A 13,824-nucleotide genomic window follows, 5' to 3' on the forward strand; every position below is an offset into this window, starting at 1 on the left:
AGTAATATAAAAATCATTGACAAATTGATCGATGAAAATGTGTTATCAGAAAGTATCTCGTTACAGATATCATATCTGTCAATAATTTTATTAGTAATTTTTATATTAATGGATAAAACTACAATAAATTATTATAGTCAGTCCTTGAAAAATAGGCCAAATAATATGTGTTGCCAAATTCTTTGATGAATTTCACCAAAGGAATTCAGACGGATACTTCTGCCGGTGATATTTTTGTGTCATTGATAATATCTCAGACAAAACACTGACAACATATTTTGTCGGGGTGGATCAAAACAATTTATAGCTCTTTGTAATTCTTTGTTGAAAATGTTGATTATTTATCGATAGAAATAATTAAAAAATATATTTTTTTAAATGTTATAAAACAATTTCACAATAACATTAAATAACATAAAAAAACTAATTTAAATTAAAGAACAAATCTTATATAACATAAAAAAACAATAACAAATATATAAACAAATCAATTGTAAGCTTCAGTTGTAGGGGAAAAGAGAGGACAATCTCAGGAAAGTTCATAGGGGGAATGATAATAATCGGAAAGGTATGCTTCATACGTTTTCATGACCTTCTCAAGCTTATTTCCTTGTGTTTCATACTTTACCTTCGTTTCAACCTATAAAGAACCAACTTGTTGCTCAACTATCTCTTTAATGATTAGTGATGATTGAATTGGATTAGATTATGAGATGCCTAAAGTTAAAATACTACAATTCAATTTTATATTTTATGCCATACTCTTAGAAATACTGTAAACTTGATTCTTGTCAAGTTCAACAGTTACTCTAGCCACCAACCATAAATTTAGATTGTATTCTAGGTAATTAGAAGGGTACTCTCCATGTTTTACAAGCATAACAACATCATATTGTTCTTACACCTCAAAAAAAAAAACAAGTCAGAGATATAAATGAAAAAAATATTAATCTAAATCATATATATAAAGATTTTAAAATTTACTTATAATAAACTACTCAACTTAATTATTGATAAACTATTGTATCCCTTTTTGTTTATCCCTTCATAGATATATATGTTTCTATATACAACTTTATTGAAGTAGGTTTGTACCTAAGCTATGTAGCTTGGCAAAACAAATTCAGTAGTTATTAGTTAAACACAAATTATAGGTAATATTTTCAAAAAAAAAATCTTGAAATTAAAATAGGTTCTTTTATAAGGTATTTTGCATGGTTTGTAAAAGAAAGTGGAAGAAAGTGAGCCGTTGGTAGCTTGCCAATTAAATCTTAACTCTTATTGTTTTTGTTCAATAACCCACTCTATTAACCTCTTTTAAAGCCTTGTAATATGTAGAACTTTAAATGTCTCGATCTTAGTCACGTAAAGAAGTCTATAATTCTTTCAAATCTCAAAATCATTTGACTTGGCTTATATATGAGCATAGGTACGTGTTTCGTATCAGAAACATAGTTTAACAAATCATTAAAATAAAGAAGTAAAATAAAATAAAAAATTAAAATTTTACAAAAACATCATATATGTCGCACATTAAAACTTACCTAGTTGTGCTGTGCTTTTCTTAGCCTTGCCTTGCCATCCTTTAGTTTGCATCATCCTACTAAAATTTTTTCTTGAAATCATTAAATAATTAGTTTTTAAATTTTAAAAACATCTTTTATCCACCAAAAAAATTTATTGCATACTAGCCTTGAATTTCCCTTACCAAGCATTAATTATAAGCCACCATTCTGGATAATATTTAAGTTTGCTCTAATGAAAAAAAAGACGTCTTCAATGATGCTTTCATTTTCAATATTATTGTTCTCGTAACTTTCAAATTTATAAACCTGAAAGTATAATAATTATCCAAGCTATATAAACACATTAACTCTAAAGCATTAAATATAAGTTACAACTACTATGGTTATGAAGAATAAATGAGATTGGTAAGACTAATTGATTAATTGATTAATCAACCCGGGATCCCTATTCCCAAGCTACTTGGATTTTTTAGACATCATAAGAAATTAATTCTAAAAGTATCACCGAAAGAAATTTATTTTATATATCTATTTTTATCTTTTCAACTAAACATATTTTTATCTTTTTTTTTTATTCTAGAATACTAACTATATACAATCATATATATATATATATATTCGTTTGAAGAGCTTGTCTATAGAAATTAGGTGTATGAACTCTCTAACACTATGGTGTAGAATTTACAAACAGCTTGTAGTGTTTCGATCGTTGGATGCTCGCAATCATTTTTAAGCACTTAAACACCGGAGTTCATAGTGATTTTAAATCAAAGAGTGTAGGAATGTACGATCTATCTTAATGAAAAATATAAATGACTCAATGGTGATAATCTTAATTGACCTTGTGATCCTAGTAATAACCAACCTCCTCCTCCAGCGCTGTTTTTATTTTAGTTTTATTGTATTTGAACTCAAAAATATTTAATATTGTAATAAATTTTTTACTTTATATTAAGATAATTACACATATATATTATTTTTATATTATTTTAATTATTTTTCTAATTTTTTTCAATATTTTTTTAAAATATATTTTTAAATAATTAAAGTATTACCAACGGACCAAGGTTGTTGGTATATTCCAAAGAGTTGGAAAAGAATTATAACAAGTGTTATTTTTATTTTTAATTTACCGATGAAATAAGTATGTTGATACATTCCAAAGAGGTGGAAAACAATTAATGCAAATATCACTACAACTATTATCTTACTGAAAAAATTTGTGATCAATGCATTCTATCTATGTATGTAATTTTACCGATGACACCACATACGTTTCTCCTGACGTTTTTTTGCAAAATTGTATCGAGAAATTTATTGACGGAATCAAGCAAAATTTTTTTTTTAGCTTGCATTTTCCATTTATAAAGCCATTGGTAAATTTATTAACGAAGGACTCACTGATAGACCAAAAATTATTAACAAGTATTTTTTTAAAGGATTGTTTATGTCAGAGATCCTATTTGTAAAATAATAAAAAATGAATCATTAACAAAAATACCAAAATAAATTTGTGTTGGTAAAATTATTAAAACTGATAGTGCTATGTCTACCTCCCACTTTTATTATTCTTGAGCCATAAGGTAAAACAAGACGGGATTAGAATTTGATTCTAAGCACATAGCTTCGCCTCTTGTTGTTGTAGAGACTATTTGTTTAAAAGGTCATGTCTGTATTTGAAGCCAAACACAAGCGTAACTTGTTTGGTAACCCCAAAACACAGTTTACTGTGTAAGGGGATCTATGTAGATTTTTTTAAAAAATATAGGTTTGCAGAGAGTATCTTTGAGTCAAGTAATTCACTCTCCATTAAACGTTCATAATGCAGTTCAACTCCACTGCATGAACTCCACTGTTCACTTGAACAGTTGTGCATGATTTTGGCCAGACCAGGTCTGGTCTAAACTGAATGCATTGAACAGAGTCATACCCAATAAAAAAATAAATTTTAATTTATTTTATTTTTAATTGTGTTTTATTGATAACATAACATTTGTAAAATTTAATTGCAATTCTAATTTTGTTTCTGATTATATTTTATCAATGTTGTTGCGTGTTTTAGAAACTAAAAAACCTATAGTTCTTATTGGATATAGTTCATACATGATGAAATTATAAATAATTTAATTGAACAATAAAAACTATATATATATATATATATATTATTTTATAATCTCAATTTAAAAAGTAATTTTTAACCAAATATATTAAATTATTTTTTAATTAATCTTAAATTTAATTATAATTTTAACCAAACATATAAATAAATACTAAAATAATTTTAATTAAAAATATTTTTTATATTTTTTTTTCAAATCTTTAACAATAAAAGCTACCACGGCTGTTTATATGGACCACTGCTGCTGCTATACTTCGAATGAACGATTTGGATGGTTAAAGAAGCTGTAGGGATTTTATGACTCGTGGCTGAGGACCTTGTCAAAATTGTACGGTACTGACTCAGCAAAATATCCCCTCGAGTTGGCTTAATGAACAACTATGCATATAATAATTAATAAGAATGCTTGTTTAATTAGTACACTAATTAGGATGAGTGATGGCATCGATCATAGATAAGATTCCGGCAATTCTCGTCATGGAAATTTGTAAACAAGTTCTTGTGGGGTTGGAGAGCTATATATTCTAGAAATGGCAGGGCTCCCACCACGTAGTGGACAACAAGGCCATATGAAATGCTTGACATCTGGTTTAGAGGGTGATTATAGTAATTTGATAAAGTATTTTTTATTAAATAATATATTTTTTTTATTTTTTTAAAAGTAATTTTAATATTAGTATATTAAAATGATATAAAACTATCAAAAAATTATTAATTTAAAATAAAAAATAATAATTTTTTTAATAACTCTTAAAACACAAAAATAAACAAAATATAAATCCAAAATCCCCTCAACCACTTCCACGACCACATCAGCTACTTATTGTCTAAAGCCTAAATCTGTATTCTAATTAATGGGTTCCATCACAAGATGGATCAGGATAGACAAACATACACATACTCTAAAAATTGCAGTTATAAAACGTAGAGAAGGAAACTAGATTTTTCAAGCTCTAAACGTATGTATATATTTGTCTCTTAAACAATATTTGGAAACAAAATTCTAAAGAGATATGACATATATAAAGAGTTTAAGATCTGTATAAAAAATATTAAATTTAAGTTAGGATGAGCATATCTTATAAAATTATAGGACAATCAATATTTTACTTGTTTATCTGAATTTATAAAATATACTTTTGAGAGGGGAATGGCCAAGGGAGTTGTATCAGAGGCTGCATAGAGTCAGCAATGTTCCACGAACAGAAATTTGAATAAAAAGAAGTCCTGGTCTCTTTTGGACACCCTCATTTATCCAAAAGGGAATTTCAATTTTATATACAGCAAAATCAATTTGCCATGGACCGATTCAAGCATTCACTGAATGCTAATCTTGTTTTCTGAACAAACTCTTCTGTCAGAGCCTTTAACAAGTATAATCATCGTTATAAATATTCATGAACACGTTCTCCAGACAACAGATGCCTCATGCACCCACAATCGAAGACCACAAGCGCTTTCTTGGGTGCCCTCCAAGTACCATGTCTTGCCACTCATCTAATTCCCATTACTAGACAATCCTATTGCAAACGGCTCTTTAATTGTCTATTTCATCATGCACATCAAAGTCTGAAGATATATCAAACTAGTTTACAAATATACTGTAGTAAAAAAAATATTAGTAACTTATCGTTACAAAGACATCCTAAATAAAAGATGTCATAGAAAATACTAGAATTTATTCATGTTTAATCTATAAACTTAAGACAAAAAAAACTTAAATTACTATGTTTAAATTAAAATAAAAAAGATACTTACTTATTAAAACACTTTAAAATAATGAATATTTTGTTATTCTCAAAAATACTTGTTAAAAAAACATAATTTGAGGAAGAGTGTGTAAAAATCCAAAAAATAATTGGTTTAAACTCTTCCTTCACCCCTTCCTTTTTATAGTGAATTTGAAAAGTTAAAAGGTTATAGAATTAATTCACATTATTATCAACCATTGAATATCCACTGTAAATTAAAGAATTTAATCTAAAATAAAAAATCAATGGTTCTTTGAGTGAGAAACCAAAGGTTATTTGAGTGGGAAAATTAAAGGTTTTTTAAAATTTATTTTTTATTCATTCATAATTTGTTTATTTAAAACAAATTTCTAACAATTATTCACATGAATGGAAATCATCTCATCAGTTTAAAAACAATACAAAGATTTGTTAAAATGTACTAATTTGATAGATTACTATATTAGAATTAATAGCTTTTAATTTTGAATTTTTCTTAGTGAAATACTATCAAATTTACTCAGTTAAAGATTAAGTTATTAAATTGAATTTATTTTTTTAAAATATTATCTTAACATTTTATTACAAATAGTAAATTTCGAGTTTTTTTTGTCTCATCCAAAAACTTCTACAATTATCTTTAGGATACATTTATTAAAATCGACTTATAATACAAATTACATATAAGACAAAAGATATTACATCCTAAAAAAAAAAGATCTAAACACAAAAGTCTATATCTAACACTCTGCATCACCTCATAAAATACTTGTATACATAACATTAGTACAAAATAAGTAAAATAGCACATTAACTATGATAAAATTATTATATTCATAATTCTTCAAAATATATCAAATTATCTTTCATCACTAACTCACTACATTCCAACATCAATGGCCCGTTCATAATTTATCAATCTTATATATATATAGGACTTGGACAATCAACACTCATTGCTTAATTTTTAATTTTATAATTCATAAATTTACCTCAAATTTGGTTAACTCTCCTTAACAGCCAACAAATATCCAGTAATTTGATATGAATTACTTTATATATTGTTAATATCTTTTAATAGCCAATCAATCCGGTAATTTTATATATATTATCCAATATCTGGCTATTCTCTTTAATAGTCAATCAATCCGGTAATTTTATATGAATTACACAACATGCGGCTATTCTTTTTAATAGCCAATAATTCTTGTAATTCTATATGAAATACTCAATATCCCTATTGTCATAACCCAATTTTGGGTTATTCCCCAATTTTGATCCATATTTTTGATAACTTTTTAGAAAAAAATCCAAAAAATAGAGAAAAACAATGAAAATCCAAAAAATACATTTTTAAGCATATTTGCATCATTTTTAGCATTTTCCACATCATCTCATAAGAATTTAAATTTTCAAAGATATTTGAAACGCGTTCAACTTTTAACGCGTTATTTTTAAAATCATTGATCTTCCTCATTGAGTCGATGTTGATATTGCTTGTTTTCAAAAAAATACAATCAAAATTTATAAAAAAATAAAATTGAGGGACCAATTTTGAAATCCAAGAAACATTTTGCCTATAAATAGCAACCTTTAACACAAAAAAATAGGAGGGACAATTTTGACAAGAAAAAAGGAGAAAAGAAACCCTAAAACACAAAAATCCCTAATATTTTTCTCTAGAGCCGCCGCCTCCCTCATCCCCTCAAACCTGTCAGCTTCGCCGGACGATTTCTCACTCGTCTACCGTTCGATCGACGTGAAATGTTATTATGTTGTGTGTCCACATGTTTACTACCACTTGACCGGAGCGATCATTCATATTTGAAACCACAAGAGAAATATTACCATTTGAATATTTCTGGACAAACCCCTTTCCGAACAGTTAGAGCCGCCGGCCTATTTCTCCATTATTAACCGTTGGATCAACCTGAGTTTTGGATATGTAATGCGTATGGGTGTCTTGCACATTCTGAACGGTGGAGATGAGATGAAACCCATCCAAAAAGGTTTTATGCGTGTTCAACCGTGGCTCGCCAATCTCAGGTCAGTTTCGGTCTAACTCCGATCTAGGGAGATCCAACCGTTAACTCCGGATGATATTTGGATATATGCTGCATGAGATGTTGTTTTATCATTTCACCGTTGGGATTGGTTATTGTTTCAATTGTTGATGAGTAATGGTCGTCGGAAGATGTGCCCAGAATCTGTCATGGCTTTCGATTTGAAAACCCAAATCACAACACCCACCGCCGGCGCCGGAAGACAGAGAAGAGGAAGACGGCCGATCTTCTGGTTCGCCAATACCTTCCCTAACCATAACAGGTCCCTTACTCGCGAATCTCTAACAAGACTAGTATAACCGGGTTTCCTAGTAACCTTCAATTAAATACTAGGTGACGAAAAATCATCGGAGCTGACACCGCGTGGATTTTTTTTTGACGTGCGACACCTATTATAACACAAATAAGTTTCTTCGTTTTCTTTTTCATATAATATGTTATAAAACAACCTATAAATAATAATAAAATTTTGAATTTTAAAAGAAAGTGATGAATCACCTACCGTCAACTTATAATGATTCAACTCTTCCTTCCTGATGCTCTACTCTTGAAATAACTCCCAAATTAATCAAATTACACCATATTATTAATCTATTAATATTATTAATCTATTAATATTTCTCCTACGTGTCTAAATTTAAAGCATATAATATTATCTATTTAATTTGGTTTTGCACCAAAACATTTCCATTTATTTGTCATATCATTCTCAATAGATAGTTTTAATCAATTTTCTTCTTTTAACTCACCTAAAAAATTCTTCCATGAACTACTCCTATTTATTCACTCCTTTTCACATTCTTATGATGTTTCTTCACTTGCTCACACTTTGAATACTTGAAATAAGATGAGGAATATTATTTCTTAAACATAAAACAATCAAAACCTTATTATTTTATTTTCTCATCTTTAGTAACAAGTTTATTTTTTAAAATTATCCAATTTCTTTTTTAATTACTACTTACATTCACTATTTCTATACTATTCCATATCAATTCCATCATGCTTACTATTTTTTTTAAAATCCCTAAATTTCTCATAACCCTAATTTAAAGAGTAAAAAATATAAGAAATTAAATCAAATTCAATTGTCATTATTTGAAAACTTACTCAAATAAACTCAAAAATACCTTATTCAAGTAAGAATTTTAATTTTTCATACTTTACGGATCTAAGTTCTCTCAATGTATCTTTTCATCCTAATGTCGCCGACCCTCCTCTCATTTCTTTTATCTTCCTTTACTTATTTTTTTTTTATAATTTAATGTTCTAAGTCTATTAACATTACAAATTTTAAAGCCCTTTCTCACTTTTTCTTGTTTTTCTCTTGATTTATAATGTTTTTCTCTTGGTTTTACCTGTCTTTTCTTTTCTCTTTTATAGCCGGTCACTTCCCATGATTAATAACTTATAAATTATAACAATTTAATTAATTTCATCTATGTCCCTTAATAGTAAATTTTCATGTTTTTTATAGAAATATCTGTACCGATACAGGTTAGATCACCTTTTTACCTGAGTTATTTTGATTTTCATTAATTTACTTCCTAATAGATTTATTTCATCATAATTCATTTTTATCCGTCTGTATTTTCTATTTTTCAACTATATTTAAAATTTTAATTTATTTTGTATTTATCTTTTTCTTCTATTTATTTCCATAGAGGTAATCATTCAAAATAATTACTTATCAGTCTTATCTTAACATTTATTTCATTGTTCTGTAAAATTTTGTTTTATTTAAGGCTTACAATAGATCTCCCAAAAGAGACATTTCTAAAATTTCAGAAAAACCATCCGCTTGCTCTTCTCACTTTCTGACAAAAATCCATGGGTTTTAAATTTCATGAAGCTAGTCAATCTACCCTTCAATTGAAGACAGTAAAGCAGAGTATTAACATGCCTACAGTGGATTGATGAATGTAATCAACTAAGTAAAGAAGTTATTACAGTCACATAAGTTTCTCTTTTATATATTCAACCATAAACAACACGCTGTTTGGTATTTGCTTCTTCTTTTTTTCTTTTTTTCATGATTGACCAATCACTAGGCATCTCACCATTTATCATCTCAGTCTGTGTTCAGTTCTTTGTATGATCCATCTGTTTGTAAATCATTTTCTACTCAAATTACAGTTTCCTGGGTCGAATCCAAATAAATCAAACCAATGCGCTAGCTTACAATTACAAACAGATGGATCATGCAAAAACTTGAACACGGACTGCGATGCTGGGCAGTCAGCAAAATAACCATAGGAGTTCTTCATTGACTAGCATAATTGATCCTCTTCAAATCATAGTCGTTCCCTGGATTATGTGGCGGTGACAGCTACGAGCTTGACCATATAATTCCTCGAAGGTTACCATCAGCATCGCCACCGTCTTCTTGATCTCATCCATCAAGAATTCTACAAAGCCTTCTTCCGTGATAGCAAACTCTTCATTCTTCAAGATTGACTCCATTCTCATCCATTTCCCTGAGTATTTAATTACAATTAATATTATTTAAGAATAAATATAATATATTTTTTAATTTATTTAAGATAATAATTCATCTTTTGATTAATTAAATATCTTTACATAATTATGTTATATTTTATATTTGTCAGTTTCCTGCACTTGATTAGGATACTATGTATAAAAATCAAAGCATAACATTTCTTGTTTCCTGCACTTGATTAGGATACTATGTATAAAAATCAAAGCATAGCATTTCTTATAGAAAATATTTAATGATTTCAAGTTTAAAGATTATTTACATAATCATTACATGAATCTTTTCATAGACACTTATTATATTTTCAATGTACGTCATATTATTTATATATTAGTTATAAGTATCATTCATACCTTAACTTATGATAATAATTGCTTTTTTTCGTATATATATATATATATATATATATAAACATAATAGGTATGAGTTTATAATTAATATTGATTGAGGAAAAAAAATTTAATACAATATGAATCTTATAATCACAGTAACATTGTAATTTTCTTTACAAAGCATTTTTATCTTAATAATTTTATATTTACTCTAAATTCATTAATTAAATATTTAATTAATATTAAAAATAAATAAATATTTATTAATAAATTCAATATATTTACATAAAAAAAAATTAATATTATATATAACCAATGAATTAGATACATGTCATATAAATATACACTAATATAGACAATTCTAGAGTAGTTTCAATCGAGTAATAGAGTTCTTTCTTTCCCATCATATTTATTTATTCGTATTTTACATTTTTAGAACTATAGTAGCTTAGCTTAGTACTAACTCATAGTTTATAGTATTTTCTAGAATTTTGGTTAGGTGCATTCATAATAATATAGTTTTAAAATTCAATTCGGTTCAATAGGTCAACCTAAAAGTCAACCTAGGATTGGAATCGGGCTGGATTGAAGAAAAAAAACCCGATATAGTCTAGTTGACCCGATAACTTGGTAAAAACTTGATTTGAACTTGTTAATTTTTTTTTTCACTAAAATAATTTTATTTTGATTTTTTTTAAAAAAATTGATACGGATAACCCGGACCTTGGCTGGGGGTAAAAACTATAAATAATCAGCAGACTATTAACATGCTATTGATGAATGTAATCAACCAAGGTAAAGAAGTTATTACAGTCACACACGCATACACACTCACGATTGTGCAACAGCACGCAAAATTTATGATTTGTCATAAACAATGATTCACAAACAACTGCAGACCATCAACAACACACTGTTTGGTATTTACTTTTTTATTTTTTATATGATTGACCAATCATTAGAGATCTCACCACTTATCACCTCAGTCTGTGTTCAAGTCGTTTTATGATTGATCTTCTCCAAAATCTGATTTCTTCCTTGGATTATGTGGCTGTGATATTTATGAGCCTGGACATATAATTGCTCACAGGTATCCTTGAACAACGCCATCTCCTTCTTGATCTCATCCATCTTCAGTTTTACAAAATCTTCTTCCCTGTTAGCAAGCCCTGCTGCTTTCTTCAAGAGTGGCTCGATTTCCACTGTCAACCTCTCGGCAAGAGCCTTTACATTTGTCATGGCTGTGATTCTAGTGAAAGTTGCACGGTCAATTTTTTCCACGAACTCCCGCTCCACCTTCAATGCTTTCTGGTACAGATTCCAAAAGTCACAACAACTTTCCATCCCTTTCACTGCACCGCCTAGCGCAGTGACCAAAGCAGTTACAACAGGTGATGCAGAGAAGGCAACTGCTACTACATTGGAAATCATCATAAAGACAGAAAGAGATACAAACAACACATAAGTCACTGCCCTCCAAATCGTCACTTTTTTTAATTTCTTATCAAGCTTCCTCTTATGAGATCTTATTTTCTCCAACAAGGATTGCTGCTGCTCACGAACTGATTGGAACAGATCAAAGAACTCCGGGGTAAATGGATTGCCAGCCTCCACAAACTTCTGTAATTCTTCTAATGTCTTTGCATAAATGTCCTTCTCGAAATGCGTAACGGCAGCCTGTATATGCTTCTGGCTATCACGAGCGCGTAAAACACATCTTTGTAGTTCAGTACAAAAATCCATATATTTGTTGCTACCATCAAAGTATTCCTGAACCAAAGAAAACAATTCTGGTTTATTCCATATATCTTCCTTGCTTTCGAGAAAGAAAGTAACCACATCTCGGTTCAGGTCAAAAAGAAATTTTATGAGATCTTTAAGTAAGTCTAAGGATCTAACGTCGGAATTACAAGTGACAAGGGAATTTCCGACAATCTTAGTCCCTTCAAGGACTTTGGCATCGAAGGATCGTAAGCGTGGATCTTTCTTAGAAGCATCCTCGTATGAGATGAAATCTTTTGCGAATCCGAAATCATCATTACTGGTCTTGCTAGATTGGCCTCCCATGACAACCAAATGGTAACCACCTAAAATTCAAGAAAACCCAACGTAAGCAAAAATATGCCTTTTTCATTACTTTAAATGTAATCTAACTATAAGAGTATATATACATAATGCTTTGTAAGACCAAGTGATCAAGTTGACTCAGATATCACAACGCAGCTCATGAAAACATGCAAAATTGAAGTAAAAACTAGCAAATGGAAATAAGAAACGAAAAAAACCCAAATTAACAAACCTTTGATAAATCTTTGAAACCCAGAAGCAAAGCGTTCACTTGATTACACAGTTAAGAGTAAATGAATTCAAAAAACCAAAAACAAAAGTTCATGAAACTAGCTAACAACTTAGAACTTGTATCGAATGAGATATGACAATATTAGAAAGTAACTTTCTCTCAAATAAAAGGCTGAGATGATGCGACCCCACCAGACACGGTCTTTGACGATATCTACTTAAGAAGTTACTTGGAAAGGAAGAAAAGTCAAGAGAACCCGTGGAGTGCTCGGTGATATGCAATATTTTCAACTGTTTGAAGCTTCAAGTGAGCTTCCTAGGTTTGGCTCAATGTGATGAACTCCTTCTATAATATCAATGAAGCGAACTATCAATCACTACTTGTAGCTATTAATTATCATTGTCTGGTCTCCTTCGCACTTGAAATTTAATTTTTTTTATTTTCAAAGTTTTTAAAGTTTGGCTTATTATGATAAATTTCTTCTATAAAATCAATAAATTCAACTATCAATCATCATTTGTAACCATCAACTATCACCGCCCAGCCGCCTTCATACTTAAAGTTTGTTTTTTTTTTTTTTTCAGAGCTTTTAAAGTCTGGCTTATTATGATAAACTCTTTTTATAAAATCAATAAAGTCAACCATCAGCCACCACTTGTAGCCACTAACTAGCATTGTCCAGCCACCTTCACACTTAAAGTTTGATTTTTTTTTTTAATTTCAGAGCTTTTAAAGTTTGTCTTAGTATGATAAACTCTTTTTATAAAATCAATAAAGTCAACCATCAGCCACCACTTGTAGCCACTAACTATTACCACCCAGCTGCCTTCACACTTAAAGTTTGATTTTTATTTTATTTTTAGAGCTTTTAAAGTTTGACTTATTATGATAAACTCTTTCTATAAAATCAATAAAGTCAACCCTCAACCATCACTTGTAGCCACTAGTTATCACCGCTCAGCCGCCTTCGCATTTAAAGTTTGATTTTTTTTTTAATTTTCAATTTATGTATAAATAGACAGCTAAATTTATGTTATTATATATGGAGAGATTAAAGAGAAACATTAAAGAGAAAGAGGGGACGTGTATTGAGCTTTTGTTTAATTATTGTAAGCTTTTATTGTTGAAATAAAACAATGTGTTTTATCCCTTTTGAGTGTTTCAAAGCCACCACCAGTGATTTCTCTCACCAACAATTGGTATCAGAGCCCAATTTATTAGAAATCAGAAGCATTTTTGGATATACCTAAATTTTCAA

General features: G+C 29.1%; 1 protein-coding gene across 2 annotated transcripts; it reads right to left on the minus strand.

Moving 5' to 3' along the window:
- Positions 1-11,001: 11,001 nt before the first annotated feature.
- LOC105126524 (UPF0496 protein At2g18630-like) lies at positions 11,002-12,743 on the minus strand. 2 transcript variants are annotated; one of them, XM_011027408.1, is made up of 3 exons: positions 12,567-12,743; positions 12,167-12,354; positions 11,002-12,037 (listed from the first exon to the last, which is right to left on the minus strand). In XM_011027408.1, the coding sequence occupies exons 2-3, from the start codon at positions 12,332-12,334 to the stop codon at positions 11,261-11,263; spliced, it is 945 nt and encodes a 314-aa protein (XP_011025710.1). In that variant the 5' UTR covers positions 12,335-12,354; positions 12,567-12,743; the 3' UTR covers positions 11,002-11,260. The 2 variants fall into 2 exon arrangements, with proteins under 2 accessions (XP_011025710.1, XP_011025709.1); XM_011027407.1 differs by having other exon boundaries at positions 11,002-12,354.
- Positions 12,744-13,824: the final 1,081 nt, after the last annotated feature.

The sequence above is a fragment of the Populus euphratica genome, unplaced genomic scaffold (genome assembly GCF_000495115.2).
Source record: "Populus euphratica unplaced genomic scaffold, PopEup_1.0 scaffold41.1, whole genome shotgun sequence".
Taxonomy (NCBI): domain Eukaryota; kingdom Viridiplantae; phylum Streptophyta; class Magnoliopsida; order Malpighiales; family Salicaceae; genus Populus; species Populus euphratica.